At 48.1% G+C, this 16,366-nt stretch overlaps 1 protein-coding gene across 7 annotated transcripts in view; it reads left to right on the forward strand.

Moving 5' to 3' along the window:
- Window positions 1–16,366, forward strand: part of ARHGEF1 (Rho guanine nucleotide exchange factor 1) — a 520,185-nt gene that overhangs the window by 234,320 nt on the left and 269,499 nt on the right. For all 7 annotated transcript variants that reach the window (XM_086933027.1, XM_086933031.1, XM_086933029.1 and 4 more), the window contains exon 4: window positions 15,028–15,141. In XM_086933027.1, coding sequence (XP_086789153.1) covers window positions 15,028–15,141 — 114 coding nt within the window. The remainder of the gene's footprint in view (window positions 1–15,027; window positions 15,142–16,366) is intronic.

Below are 16,366 nucleotides of genomic sequence, written 5' to 3' on the forward strand. Positions count from 1 at the left end.
ATTTTCATAATATCATCATACGTGTAATCTCCCATCAATAACATGTCTTTAAGCTCTCTGTGAAAACCTGCAGGGTCTTTATCATGGCACGGAACTAATTTCTTCATTTCTAATAGTTCTAACTTTGTCAGTGGTGTGTGAACATACACACGTTTCAGGCGTTGGTCCGCACCCATAACTGGGTGTACTTCTCGTAAGGGATTCTGGCTTTCAATGCCGCCACCGCATTGCATGTGGTACATTTTTCTCTCTGGAGGCGGGGCGGGAACATATTCAGAGCTCAGGAAAGTGTTATACTTACGTCGTTGTTCTAGAATTATTTGTATTAATTTGGTACTAAAACCTCTCCATCTATCCATGATTAGTGCTTCTAATGTTTCGTGTAAGGGACCTGGATCAGAATGATGGTTTCTGAACTTGATAAGGAGGTGCTGAATCATGTATACACCTGCTATTTTCTGCTCTTCCGGGGAAAGGTTCAAGAATGTCTGCACTAACGTGTCATCATTATATATATCTGCGTTTTCTGCCCACAACACGGCGGACCGGGCTAGTTCCTGTTCATCCATAGAATTGAGTATATGATACCCTACTCGATCTCGAAGCCTTTTATCAGTTTCCTGGAACTGATGTTCAGAAGAATTCGGATTTGTTAAAGCGGAGAAAAGAACTCTCTTGCTCTCCGGACGGACACCTTTCCTAAGGTAGTTTCCCCTACCTACATACGCTATGATATCTGTAGACTTTTCTGATGTTTCATCTTCATCTTCCTCCCCGGAGGATGTTTTATCTGTTTCTTCCTGATGTGCAGTTAATACTGCCTTTCGAATTTTCTGGGACATAGTGGCTATACATGATAGCTTGTCATGTTTCGCGTCTGCTATATTTTGGCCCCACTTGTTTAATTCGTCTAACTCACTTTGATCTGTCCCGGGCCTGTCTCGTTCTCTTATCACGCAATTTATGAAGAATCGTAAAATCTGTTTTTGAACGTCAACTTTCTGTTTATACATGGCAGCTTTGACACTGTCGGGGTCTTTCCCCGTCTGTATGAATTTGTATAGTCTGTCGAGAGCCTCCTGCATTCCTACATAGCATAGCAAGCTATCGGTGGCAGATCTTAAGCGTAGTGATGCTAATACCATCAGATCGTCTGTTCCGGGTACTGGATCATATCTGCAGAATGACATCCTATCTTTGAATGCGTCTAGCCGGGCTGAATAGGGAGACTGGGAAGGATTCTGTGTGTCCTTTAAATGTAATCTGTGTGTCGGTGGCGGGGTCTGTAGACCCGCTGTCGCACCTCCTGAGGCGGATGCTTGGGCATTATCTCTCCGCGGAGTCTGTATCTGAACTTGAATCTGTCTTTTAGTAAGATCAGGTAGTACTGGTTTCGGTAGGTCTGTCTTAAGTACGGGGGGTGGCGGAGCTGGCGGAGCGGGAGAGGTCTGTTGTGGTACCGGCGGAACTGGATCTGGGGGCGTAGTGCCACCCCCATCCCCGCCAGCAGGCAGGGCACGAACCGGCAGATTGGTGTAAGCTGGTGCTACATCCTCTAGATATGAATTCAGGAATATGTCTTTAGTAGTTTTATGCATTACCTTAGTTGGAACTAATGGTGTCGGTAAGTTTTTCGGTATTTCTGATTCAATTTCGGATGGGCCATCTGCTGCGAGGTACATACCGTTTACAAGATTATTTCGGGCACGGTCTATTTGTTCTGTTTTTACTCGGATCCCTTCAGTAACTAATTCGTTTTCTCGCTCTTTATCTGATTCTTTAAGTCTGTCTTCTCTACGGAGTGCTTTGTCAGCACGCTTACGTGACTCCTTACGCCAAAATTCTATGGCGTCCTTCTGAGATTGCCTAGCTTTCTTTTTCCATAATGCTTCTTCTACCCTCATGATGCACTCGGCATCCCACGTTCCGGTAACAGGCCATCTGTGTCTCTCGTCTAGGTGTTTGGTGTAATCGGCCCATAAATCTAGATATAATATGGCATCTATGCCGTGCTTCTGATACATAAAATTGCCTGGAGTGTCCCTAGGGGGGATAGGAATTTCTTCCTCCAGTAACCCTTTCCTAGTTCCTATCTGTTTTAACTTGCTGAGGAACGGCATCTTGTTTACTTATTACTTGAACGCTAGATCTTTATTCCTTGATACGAGTTGCTAGTTGGTACAAGAAATACAATAATACACAGTAAAACAGTCACATTCATACCACGACATTAATCACATGAAAACATTGAAGACATAGCTAACTACCCCCTACACTTGAATGTACCGCTCAACGGTACGGATACACTGCTGTAACAGTGCAGAAATTCGGAATACTTTATATACTGCTAAACAGTACAGATACACTGCCTAAAAACAGTGCAGACCGGACTTGCGTACCCAAACCCGTCTAGATACGACCCAGCAATGGTACTCACCGGGAAGCACGGAAACAGAAGGCCTCGGAAAACTCGACTGGACTCGACTCGGAACTTCGGAAAACTTCGGAAAAACTTCGGAAAACTTCGGAAAACTTCGGAAAACTGGTGGGCCTCTTCACACCTCGGACCTTGCTTCTTTCGGCTGGGCTCTGGTCGGGATCCTCCGCACTCCTCACCGCCTCGTCTGGGCACTGATCGCAGTCTTCGTCACCTCCGTGTGTCAGAGGGGGATGCAGGAAATCCTGCCAGTACACGTGTTGTCCGTCTAACTGATGGCAGGGGACACGGATTGCAACGCACCTTCCGGCGCGTGAGGTGGGGGAGGGGTCCCTGTTCGGGCGCCAAAATGACGTAAATAATTAATTTACTCTCTTAATTTCTAGGCAGGTAAGTACTTAATCAATAATAACTCAATCAGAAGGAAAGAAGACAGAGTCCGTGGTGTTAGAGTTTCTAAGGGTTTTATTCCTCATAAAGGAATCAGGATATCATGTTCTGACCACCACAGGGGTGTCAGAAGGGATAGATGAGCGCGCTCTCGTTTATTGACATTACATAGCTTATATACTTGATTTACATCATAGGTTTCAGTGTGAGAGGCGTAACAGCTGAGAGAAGACAAGATAACAGTATACACGTGGTACCAATACATCATCAAGAGGCGTAAACTAGGCGTGAACTAGAGGTGTGTGCTAGAAACGTCACTGATAGGTGACGCAAGTGGGTGGCACCAAAGGGGTGGCGCTAACAGAATGTTGCAATGTCAGCAGAAATCGGAGGCTTGGATGCGCGCGCAGCTGCATGACGTGTGACTGACGGGGTGCAGGGGTCTTGACATTTACACTGACGGAAGAGACAGAAGTCTGGCATGTCAGATCAACTTGTACTTCTATCATATCTGATATCTGATGTTTTAGGAACTATACTATCTGGGCGGAAAGGTCTCTAGGGTAGAAGCTATTCTATGCTAACTGTGGATGCGTGTATAAGCGCCTGAGTGTCTACATGTGAAGCGTGGGGGCACGGGGCCTTCCACGGCAGCATGGCAACGGAGGCTATGAATTACTTGCATTAAGACAGATTCGACCTCTTGGCTCTGCAGCTGGAGAGGATGTTTACAGGATCTAGTAGGCAGGAATGTATTCTCGGGGAGCGGAACAGATAACTCGAAGGTTATAGTCAGTCTTGGCAGAAAGCAGGCTTGAGCTGAGCGCGAGGGGCCGCGCTGAATATAGGGCATAGTTCATGAGTACAGAGGTAGCCTGGGCAGAGCCAGGAGCCACAAAAGAGGTTCAGATGGCAGGAATTCAGGGCCTACTCTGGCTAGAGCAGGAAAAAAAACGAAAAGTGTACTACAAAAAGACGTTGGCATAGCATACTTAGGAACGGACTATATAATCCATTCATGGTGCGTCTGAAAGAGGACAAGTTGACGGTGGACGCAAATGTATTTGCGTCTTCATAACTGGTACAGGAGGGAAGTTACATGCACTTTAAGCTGGTACATGGAGTCGGTGGGGTACGCGCTAGGGAACACAACATGGCCAAAATTTAATTTTCCTCAGTTCGATGGCGTGTCTGTGGACGGAGCGGGTGTTGAGCAGGATGCACTTGAGGTGGGTACTGCTGGCGTTCGACTTGGCGGGTGCTGGTGCGGGGCTGGTCCGGATGCAGGAGAACTTGCAGGCGTGGCAGCTGAAAGGTCCGTGGGTGTGTCGTGGTGTGGCTTGATGGCATTCAGGGAGTCGGCCGGAGTTGAGAGTGATGAGGGTGGCGGCGGAGTACATCAGGCGGGTCGGTCGAGATCTGCGAGGTGCAGGGGTCCTGGCGCTGGTCGCGATCCGGTTGCGGACGGGCGCAGACGGCTCCATGTGTGCCCCACATCCTCTTCCCTACCTTAGGTTCCCCGCCATGTGCCAGGCTCCATGTGTGCCCCACATCCTCTTCCCTACCTTAGGTTCCCCGCCATGTGCCAGGCTCCACGTGTGCCCCACATCCTCTTCCCTACCTTAGGTTCCCCGCCATGTGCCAGGCTCCATGTGTGCCCCACATCCTCTTCCCTACCTTAGGTTCCCCGCCATGTGCCAGGCTCCATGTGTGCCCCACATCCTCTCTTCCCTCATAGGTCATCCCTACCTTAGGTTCCCATCCATGTGCCAGGCTCCATGTGCTCCCCACATCCTCTTCCCTACCTTAGGTTCCCCGCCATGTGCCAGGCTCCATGTGTGCCCCACATCCTCTTCCCTACCTTAGGTTCCCCTCCATGTGTGCCCCCACATCTTCTCTTCTCTCATAGCTCATCTCTACCTCTGGTTCCCTGCCCTGTGCCAGGCTCCATGTGTGCCCCACATCCTCTTCCCTACCTTAGGTTCCCTGCCCTGTGCCAGGCTCCATGTGTGCCCCACATCTTCTCTTCTCTCATAGTTCATCTCTACCTCTGGTTCCCTGCCCTGTGCCAGGCTCCATGTGTGCCCCACATCCTCTCTTCCCTCATAGTTCATCTCTACCTCTGGTTCCCTGCCATGTGCCAGGCTCCATGTGTGCCCCACATCCTCTCTTCCCTCATAGTTCATCTCTACCTCTGGTTCCCTGCCCTGTGCCAGGCTCCATGTGTGCCCCACATCCTCTCTTCCCTCATAGCTCACCCCTACCTCTGGTTCCCTGCCCTGTGCCAGGCTCCATGTGTGCTCCACATCCTCTCTTCTCTCATAGCTCACCCCTACCTCTGGTTCCCTGCCATGTGCCAGGCTCCATGTGTGCCCCACATCCTCTCTTCCCTCATAGCTCATCCCTACCTCTGGTTCCCCGCCATGTGCCAGGCTCCATGTGTGCCCCACATCCTCTCTTCTCTCATAGTTCATCTCTACCCCTGGTTGCCTGCCATGTGCCAGGCTCCATGTGTGCCCCACATCCTCTCTTCTCTCATAGCTCACCCCTACCTCTGGTTCCCCGCCATGTGCCAGGCTCCATGTGTGCCCCACATCCTCTCTTCTCTCATAGTTCATCTCTACCCCTGGTTGCCTGCCATGTGCCAGGCTCCATGTGTGCCCCACATCCTCTCTTCTCTCATAGCTCACCCCTACCTCTCGTTAACCGCCATGTGCCAGGCTCCATGTGTGCCCCACATCCTCTCTTCTCTCATAGTTCATCTCTACCCCTGGTTCCTCTGCCAGGCTCCACGTGTGCCCCACATTGTCTCTTCTCTCATAGTTCATCTCTACCCCTGGTTCCTCTGCCAGGCTCCACGTGTGCCCCACATTGTCTCTTCCCTCATAGCTCACCCCTACCTCTGGTTCCCTGCCCTGTGCCAGGCTCCATGTGTGCTCCACATCTAATCTTCTCTCATAGTTCATCCCTACCTCTGGTTCCCCGCCATGTGCCAGGCTCCATGTGTTCCCCACATCCTCTTCCCTACCTTAGGTTCCCCGCCATGTGCCAGGCTCCATGTGTGCCCCACATCCTCTTCCCTACCTTAGGTTCCCTGCCATGTGCCAGGCTCCATGTGTGCCCCACATCCTCTTCCCTACCTTAGGTACCCCGCCATGTGCCAGGCTCCATGTGTGCCCCACATCTTCTCTTCTCTCATAGTTCATCCCTACCTCTGGTTCCCTGCCCTGTGCCAGGCTCCATGTGTGCCCCACATCCTCTCTTCTCTCATAGTTCATCTCTACCCCATGTTGCCTGCCCTGTGCCAGGCTCCACGTGTGCCCCACATTCTCTCTTCCCTCATAGCTCACCCCTACCTCTGGTTCCCTGCCATGTGCCAGGCTCCATGTGTTCCCCCCCATCCTCTCTTCCCTCATACCTCATCCCTACCTCTGGTTGCCTGCCCTGTGCCAGGCTCCACGTGTACCCCTCTCTTCCCTCAAAGCTCATCTCTCCCTCTGGACCCCCGTCCTATTCCAGCCTCTTTCTATCTCATAGCACCGGTCTTTCACCAGCACTGCCTGCTGCTTCTCCAGAGCCTTCCTTGCCAGGACCTGAGCTTTCAATCTGCAGATCATACCAGCGATCAGCCTTGAGTGTTCATTCACTAACATGTGTTCCCCTTTCTACTCTGGTTCTGTGTCACACAAGTAAAGAAGCTTGTCTCCACTTTTGTTTCCCTCGCCAGTCTCCTGTTATCACTCTGTCCTGAAGTTATCAGCGCTGAACCCTGATTGTGCCTTTGTAAATGTATTTACCTAGATTGTTCCTTCATAAATCCTCCTGTGTTTCCGATCTTGAAACTACGCTTTCCTTGGGTCGGCTCCTACCTCAATTCCCTGAAAGTTTCTCCTCATCACCTCTACGTCTTTTCTCTTGCCTTTTGCCAGACTCCTTTCCCCTCACAGCACCATCCTTTCCCCAGTACTGCTTCTAGCCCATCTTCCTCGAGATCTCGATGGTTAATAATGCTGATGACGGGTTCTTTTACGTAGTGTTCATTTATCACACTTGTTAGCATTGCCTACTTGATAGTACTCCATTTACTGTCCTGGGTAGGATTTGAGTTTGTGACCTGCAGTTCACATTCAATGTCAGCCGTGAGCCTTCTCACTGAGACTTCATAGCCTGGTGTCTGCTTGGCCTAAAAGTAGATGCTCTAGTCTGCCTCCTTGTCTGCCTAGTCCAGTCTCCCTCTGTTCCAAGGTTTTGACATCCTGGAACTTTGCTCTGCTCTGCGCTCCATCTGCATGCTTTAAAAAACTCTTAATTGCTTGGGCTCCTGCGTGCCATGCAAATCTCTGATGCAGACATGGCACATCCTCTCTTGTCCCCTGGGCTTCCCCTTTCAGTAAGATTTCCCAGTGTCATCCCAATTACTCTACCCTGCCTTTTGCCAGGCTCTTGCTCCCTCAGGATAATCATGTGAGCTCCCTGGATGCCTCTTCAGTTGTCACCAAGACCGTGTATGGCTGCTTGGGCTGGCTGTGGCCATTTCTGCCAGCCCTCATGCTCTCCTATGAGTCTGATGGGTCTCCCTTTGACTAGTGCACAAGAGGATAGATCCTCTGTTGCGCTTCTCTTTTTAGCTCGACTCGCATAGGTTGATCTTGGTGCCATTTCCCTGGTCATGGCTGCAGACTTCCTGATTCAGCCAGAGCAGTGCGGAGTTGGACAGTCTCACCCCTGCCCTGCAGGCTGCAGCTTGGTGTTGGGTTTCGTCCTTCATGACCTGCCCAAGACTTCCACTATACAAAGAACCAGTTTCCACGTCTGCCTGTCTGTTTCAGCTTAACACACTTCTCTCTCCACCTGCTTCACTTGCCCCAGCTTTAGTATACTTGCACATTGTTTCTACCCATTACACCACGGCATCCCAAAATCTTATTTGCAAGCGTGTGTTCCTTATTAAAATTTTCTGATCCTGTGGGACCATTAAGCCTCTCCAAGCTCAACGTGTATCTCCTCTCAGCACAGTATACCTGGGGTTATCCTGGCCTGGTAGCCGACAGGAATGGAAGATGGGGCCGCTTATAGCCCCTCGGTGAGCCAAGCACAACTCAAACATAAAAAGACACTCTCAGCCTGAGTTGAAAGTGGAGGACATGGGAGGAGAAGCTTCTGATTGAAGTGTGTTGGAGTTGAGGTATAGATTGAGGTGGAAGTGCAATGGATGCTGAGGTGAACAAAAGAGGCACATTGAAGCTGTGGTGAAAGGGGTGGGGAAGAAGATGAAGCCTATACAGGAGAAAAAAACTGTGGACAATATGACAAAAGCCAGTTGAAACCGTATGGATCTGTGGTATGGAAAAAGGAAGCCAGCTCACCACATTTGAAGTAAGAGCAGTGTGTTTTCATAGGTTACTATAAGCTTCTGCACAGGAAATCGCTGGGTGTTTGGAAGCCAAGGGCCTAAGGCGAACAGAGTTTCATGGGAAGCGGCAGTAGACTAGTAAAGCATCTGTGTCAGCCCATTGATTTAGGCAGATGATAGGACAAATGGATTTCTTTCCTGGGCAAGAACATTTCAGTAATATTTTGTACATTGGACTGGTGCACATTTTAAAGAATTCCACACCCCCGTGGACAGAACAAACGTATGGGGAATAGAAAATAAGGGAGAAGGGTTTAATGTGGATGAATAGGGAAACAAGATCAGTGGCTTTGAACCGAGTCTGGCCAGCGTCCTCTCAAATGCTCCGCCCCAATGCCACTCCAATCTTTATAGTATTGGATTTTTCATAGATTCACATGCTTGAATCAGTCCCCGTCATGGAGGTGGCGGTCTCCACTGTTTCTGTAGCGGCTAGTAACAAACGTATCGATCAGCTGTAGAAAACTGGATTTTGCAGCTCATTCTCATAACTGGAAAACAGCCAACTACAGCCAGTGAGGTGAAGGTGCTTAGAACGTCACTCCCCCAGAGGCCACATAACATCAGATTTGTACTACAAGTTGTGCTGTTTGCTTCGCTTATTTTCCTCTCACATTGGTTTTCTTCTTCCAGCTTTGTTTTCTAAACTCTCTAAGTATTATTTGCATCCTCGTCCTTAAAGTGTTCGTTGTCTCTTAGGTTATGTGGACACGGTAGAGCCATTGTTTTACACCAGCTATGGACAAAACCTCTAAGAATGCCCTTTAGATCCTGTCAGCCCTGTGGGAAAAAAGCCCCATTTTTACTGTAGAGGCATATGACCAGTGTACATTCCATTTGTATGCAGATTATTAGCCGAAAGAATGCACTCTTTGCCATATGTTATTGATCAGAAGACAACAGCATAGGGAATGGTTGTTCTTGTACAGTGTGATAACGGATACCCCGGATTCAGGCAATGAAAGCATGAGGAGTATCTCTCCTGTACATTCTCGAAAGTATCAAAAGTGAGAAAAAGCGGATTCTGAAAACAGCAAAAGATGTCCCATTTGAAGTCAAATTTTCAGTGATGCAACCTTTGAAGGTGTCTATAGTGAGGGAGATGAGAAATGTTTCATCTACTGCTGATGTGATCTCTATAACCATTCCCATTCAGAATCATCTTTGACGCTGTCGCCTTCCTGCTGGTCCACTCAATCTGGATCTTCACATGTTTAACCTTCTTCATCATTACGGTGAGGAGAACCCAGACTCCGAGTGAGAGTGTGGCTACCCAGTCGCAAATTGTGGCCACACAAACACTGCATGCTTAGGCAGAGCACTGTCCCTTTGGGGTTCAAGCCCAGAGACTGAAAAGCGCCCTGTTGGTCCACCACTGCCTCCGGGCCATGGTTGGCACTGACAGAAGCTTTCAGAGCAGACAACGCACTCTTCCCCAGCCACAACGGCCCTGCTTAACACCTGTTCTTCCTTGGAGTCCATGAGCCCTTCCACCTGGTCACCAAAATGCCCACTGGTGCCGAAGCTGATGGCTGGACTTAAACTGTTGAAGCTGAAAACCGCTTTGATGCCGAAATCACCATTGGCAACAAAAATCCACTTGACTCGGAAGGTGCCGTTGGTAGCAAGCTCAACGAACTCGAAGCAACCCATTCAACACTCGGCAGAAGATACTTTTTATACGCCTGCAGACTGAAATAATTGTCACCAAGCCCCTGCTGCAGCCACAGGACACTTTGCCAAAGAAGCTGAAGCTTACATCGAGGAGCAGATTGCCTTCTCCAATGCGCAAGAGTCCAGGACAGGGGCACCAGTCTCATTAGTGTGTGCCCTTCTCCTCTTCTTCCTCCTCCTATTCAATCCTCGCTGCCACTATCACACGTGCCACCTTCTTTAGCTTCACTCCAGAAGTCATACCACTCTTCAGATGTGTAAGGGAGGCTTTTGATGCTCCCTATGACCCGAAACAGAGGGATGACCTGTGGGACAACTAAAACGTTGATGCCTCGGGCAACACAGACCCTGGCCTTTATTCAGCTAAACGATCCACGCTGGTGGGTACTACCTCCTATCACAAGATCATCTACAAAGCATCTACTTATGAGTATCCTCTTATCTTAAAAGTATACATCCATGTTCTCCGGGAAGACAATGACTTTCCTAGTTGAACCACTCTCCTATAGACAGCATACTCTCCAGTTTCTCCCCATGATAAGGGAATGCTAAAGACTACGCTGAGACCTTCAAGGAGCTGGTCATATCCCAGGTGGTCCCACCAAGGGGTGAGAAAGTAGGAACCATTGTCCCACATTGTCCTACATCTGCGAACACATTCCACCTGACTCCCTTGTGACTGGCATGGTGTGCAAGCACCCAAATGCCAAAGTGCAAGGCACTCTCCACCTCCGGATAAGGTGACAGACGGCAAAAGAGTTACAGTGCAATCAGCCACTCACTGGTGAATTGCCAACTCGGTTGGCCTACTTGCAAGGTATGACGGGGCACACTGTGGCAACATGGAGGAACCCACCCAACATGCCCCCAAGCACAACAAACAGCATAGTCTGGAGAGTTGGCTGAAGGTAGAACTATCTCCAACTCCACACCATGCTGCGAACTTGATACAGCTGACACTGTGGCCAGAGGTGTAAACTCCAGCATTCTGGTCTGGTGCCATGCCTGGCTCTGTGTCTCCGACTTCAAGCTAGAAGACCAACATTATCCGTTTAACATTTTGTTCGATGGTGAACATCTGTTCGGCCGTGGGTAAAAAAAATGCTCGAAAACCTAAAAAAGAGCACAGATGCAGCCAAGTCGATGGGAGCTCTTCAGGCGCCCGCACCTGAAGGGTCTTTTTGTAGGTTTCTCTACAGGAGTGGTGTTAAAACCACATCCCCTCAAATCTCCCACATTTTACCAAAGTTAGCAGCATTACCACCTGCAGCCCACACTTGGGTCCCAAAAGAGTGACTCCGGTGCAATAATACCAAAGCCAGAACAAAAGGAGGTTCGTCTAAAAGAGCCACCTTCAGCAAGCAGTGACTCTCTCTCATTGCCCCCCCCCCCCCCCCCCCGATCACATGACTCCTTTCGGGAGAAGGTTACAGGGGTTTCTCCCCCATTGGGAAGAGATCACCTTCGACCACTTGGGACTTTTCATCATACAACATGGTTACTGCCTGGAAATCCCTGCAACCCCACCAAACATCCCACCTCGCGCACACACCATCTCTGCAGAACCCCAGTTCCTTCATCAAGAGGAGGTCAAGGAGCTTATCCTCAAGGGCGTCTACTCGCTTTAATTGTTTTATGCGCTTTACAAATATTTTAACATAACAAGAATAATGGATCTCTAAGGCCAATTCTCTATCTCAAGCCCCTCTATGAGTACATTCTTTCAAAACACTAACAGATGGTGTCTACAGGATGTTACCCCTCAACTTCAGCTATGCAACTTTGATTACTCTTGATCTAAAGGATACTTAGTTTCATATAACCATCCACCCTGCGCATCCCCGCTACCTACAATTTGCAATAGTTGGTCGGCATTATCAATTCAAATTTCTGTCATTTGGAGTCACCACTGCCCCCCAGAGAGTTCATGAAACTTCTCGCTGGTAGCCACCCACCTCAGGCAGAACCATATTCATGTGTTCCCAGTCTAAGACGATTGGCTAATCAAGAGTGCAAACAAACAGCCCTCCCTCATACCCAGATAACTATTTCCTACCTTCACAAACTGGACTTTGCATTAAACCTTGTATAGTCCCATCTGCAGCCTGTGCAGATTCCGTCTTTTCCAAGAGCCACACTAAACACACTTGCTGATATCACTTACCCCAGTCAAGCAAGAGTGCAGGCCTTCCAGCAGCTATTGCCTCTTTTTCAGCCAAATCGTCAACTGTCTGTCTGAATTGTTAGCACCTTCTAGGGATGATAGCCTCATGCATAACCGTTGATTCCCAAGTGTGTCTACACATGGTCACAAGCAGAGGATCACTGGGAGCATCACATGTTTATTTGGGCGAGCAACCATCGCTGTCAACAGTGTGCTGGGACAGCAACAGCCCGTTGCAGGGCCAGCCCTTATTTGGACCTAATTCTGCAGGTGACCATCACCAAGGACACATCCCTTTTGGGGTGGAGAGCATTTCTTCAGCATCTGCTTGACCAGGCCGAGTGGTCACTATAGCAACGGGCCTTCACATCAATTACCTCGAGTTGCTGGCCATCCAACTAGCATTCAACGTATTCTTCCAGCAGATTTAGCACAAAGTAGTCCTCGTAAGACCAGACAACATCTTAGTCCTGTATTTTATCCAAAAACAAGGCATTACTCGCTCATCACAGCTTTCTGCACTAGTGCAGAGCATTTACCAGTGAGCCATTCACCATCGGCTACACCTTCTGGTGGAGTACCTTCCGGGAGTGGACTATTTTGCTGACCTGCTCAGCAGAATGTGTCAACCAGTCCATGAGTAGGACCTCCTCCACAAGTCATACTCCAGTACCCTGTTGATGGGCGATACCCCAGGTAGACCTGTTCGCGACCACACCAAATGCCAAAGCTTCACCTTCCGGGTCCCTCACCCAAAGTCCATAGGCCATGCTGTATGGGTGAACTGGTCAGGGATATTTGACTGTGCTTTTCCACCATTCCTGCTCCTTCCATATGTGGTCCAGAAGCTTCGATAAGCTTCTCTACTTTGCAACTTAGTGGCTCCCACTTGAGCCAGAAAACTGTGGTTCTTCACCCAGTTTGTAATGTCTGTGGTTTCCCACAAGTTGCTCCGGATCAGGCTGGAGCTTTTCACTCAGAACCACAAGAAAATATGGCACAACAATCCCAGGCAGCTTAATCTAGCAGTATGGCTCAAAGGTCCTAGAATATGACTACCTCATCCTCCTTCAAGAGGGCATATCAATCCTCAAATAAGCATGCAGACCGAGTAAGCAGGCCTGCTATGCCACCAAGTAAATAGAGGTTTGGTCACTACTGCATTTCTAAGCATATAGACCAGCTGAATCCACCAGGCCAAGACATCATCTGTTACCTTCACTTACAAAAATCATGCCTTGCCTATACATCCATACACCTGCATCTGGCCCCTGTGGTTGCCTACATGCAGAACAGGGAACGCACTTCCTTGTTCTGCAGATCTGTAGTCAAGGCCTTCATGGAGTGTCTCAAATGTGTTCTACCTTCCATAGCACCCCCCTCCTAACCCCTCTACCAGTTTAGAACCTTAATACCGTTGTTATCAAACTCATGGGCTCGCCTTTTGAACCTTTACAAAAACTCTCCTGGAAGGTAGTTTTCTTGTTGCTATTACATCCTTACGACGGGTTAGTGATTTGCAGGCCCTCACTCTGGAGGAGCCTTTCCTTCAGGTACACAAGGACAGGACTAATCTTGGAACCAACCCCAAATTCCTTCCAAAGATGGTATCTCCTTTCCATCTCAACCAAACTATTGAGCTTCCTGAGCTCTTCCCACAGCACTCTGTAGCAGAGCAGGTACTTCACACTCTTGATGTTAAGCACACCCTTATATGTTACATTGATAGAACAAAGCCACTTTGCATAACTCAGCAGCAATTTGTCACATTTTCCAAACCACACAAAGGTTCTGCCCTTTCAAAGGCAGGCACAGCTGAGGGCTTGTTAAATGCATACAAACTTGCTATATCAAAGCTAAATGAAATCTACCTGTCCTGCCCAGATCGCTTTATACCCGAGAATAAGGAGCTTCTACGGCCTTGTTAGGTAACATACTCATAGCTGTAAAGCAGCTACCTGTTCCACTCCACACACATTCACAAAACACTACTGTATAGATCTATTAGCCAGACCCTCCAGCATTTCGCGATTCTCGAAAAAATCACGAAATCGTCGGACTAGCGCGATGGCCGCGATATTTACAAAAAAATGTGTCTACCGGCGGGTAACTTGTCGCAAGAGTATCCAAACAATGCAACCAGCGACCGTCTGATGTCACTAATGACTTGGGAAAAGGTCTCTTCCAATAACTTGTGTGATAGTTTGTGCACGGGCTTACATCACTATGACTTCGCATAAATGAAAATTATGCTTATCAAAGACTGATTCTGCTACCGCCTTTTTCCTTAGGTACAGAAAGACTCCATTTCCATATTTGTGCCGCTAAATTTGCAAGTTCATGCCGCAATATTCTGGGGGGTCTGATTAGCATTCTACCAAGCACAAATTGGCCCGGCTGTTTTAAGAACCCTTTTTCAATCTTCTGCAGCATCCTCCAGCTAGCTACCACTTATTGGAGAACTGCTTTACAGTCTTTGCATAGCATGTGAATCAACAGTAACTCATGCTATGGATGGAATATGTTTGCTTGTAAGCATCTGTTCATAGCATGTCGTTTTTTGGACTCCTATGAACCTTTTAGTTGTTGCAGATGCACAGTTATCTTGCTTCTAAATGTTGTACCTTTTGCATGGTCATTATACTTTTCTGTCTTATGCTCCATCTTTCTGCTCACCCATTGTGCAGAAAACAATCAAACAATGAAGCCAGAATATGCACAGCATGTGAATCTACAGCACTACATGCTGTGCACAGATGCTTACAGGGTAACATTTTCCTTTATTGAAGTGTGGTAGGTGGAGCATTGCGTGCATCTAGAAGGTGAGTGGATAGTCTCTCTGAGACAATTGCTATGCTTCCTGCTGTGCACGACTTATCTGAATTACTGTGTGAATCACTGAAACAAGACCTATTCTTACTCCTGCTCACACGTCTTTCTTTCTTACAGAATGTAGACGACCAGTGCAGCTTCTTTCATAGCATTGAGCTGGTAAAGAGCCACCCTGCGTACATCATGGTGTTCTTGCAGCATGTGGTATTGCAGTTTGACTGCAGCCCTGTGGTGAGTTGACCTGCTCAATGGGCACGAACGGGTGGGTCATGGTTATTCATCCTACTCTCTTAGGGAGTAGTGGGTGGGGTCATACGATGAGCCAGCAGCTTGCATGCTTCTCTTATGTGTGTTTTTGGGAGGGTGGGGGATAATTGGATGCAATCGGTCTGCTTTGTAGACACTTGCCAGGTGATATTGAGTTGATCCATTCTCCTATTTGGGCACTGCTTGGAAGATGATGGGGCATATGGAACATGAGTTTTGGATTCAAACTTGCTTCCTGAGATCTGTCCCGGTCGGCGTCATTGGTATGTGCTTTTCTAAAAGCGTTTGGGCAAGAGTATAAACGGTGCTATCAAACTGCCCCCGCTGAATGCCTGTACTGATGGTTTGTGTTGGTATATTTATGATGTCACTGACGTACATAGAAGTCATGTTTGGTATCTTTCTATGGTGTATGGCTGTAAAGAAGGAAAACAGTGCTGTCGTCATTCCCCTCTCCTCTAACATGCATACCTGTGTACCACACTAACTGCCCAATGCCTGTCGCCAACAGTTATTTTTTAACTGCCACAGAGTCCGCCATAGCAACAGTTTTTTGGATTACAATGTTTGACAAACTAGGATGTCTATTTGTAAGTTTGCATATAGTTACTGTATTTAGTGTCTTTTAGTTCATATTTATATTCTGTTATCCTTTCGAAAAAGGAAATGAAACCCCTTTATCTACATCGTATCGGACACTGTTTGGAATTATGAGCATATTACTACCACCTAAAAAGAGATTGCCTCTACTATGTGCCTACTACTGTATCTAACAAGGACTGTGCTCATGCGACAGTGCAGAACTGCAGCTGCATCTGCTGTGCCCTACAAAAGCTGCAAAGGAGCAAAATGTGCCCGAGTCTTAAACGAGACAGTCACCTGAAACCAGCCCAGGAAGCACACTATTGACTTTCAGTTCTCCAAAGGATTTGCTTCAAGATCCTCTGAACTTTGGGGAAGGAAGCCCCCTTACCTGCAAAATCGTATCAATGCTGTGTTCCTCCCTGAAAGGAACCTGTGATTTAAGCAGTCACTTAAGAGCATTAAAACACACAGACAAAAACTCCCAGGGTCATGGACCCCTGCTTCGTTAATGAATTTAGCATGGCATGGTGATGTTTCTAACCAAATTCCTGCAAATTCATTTAAGAGCTGTAATGCTGTTCAAGGAGGCTTTTAATCCTCTGTG

Source organism: Lissotriton vulgaris, chromosome 7, assembly GCF_964263255.1.
Source record: "Lissotriton vulgaris chromosome 7, aLisVul1.2, whole genome shotgun sequence".
Lineage (NCBI taxonomy): Eukaryota > Metazoa > Chordata > Amphibia > Caudata > Salamandridae > Lissotriton > Lissotriton vulgaris.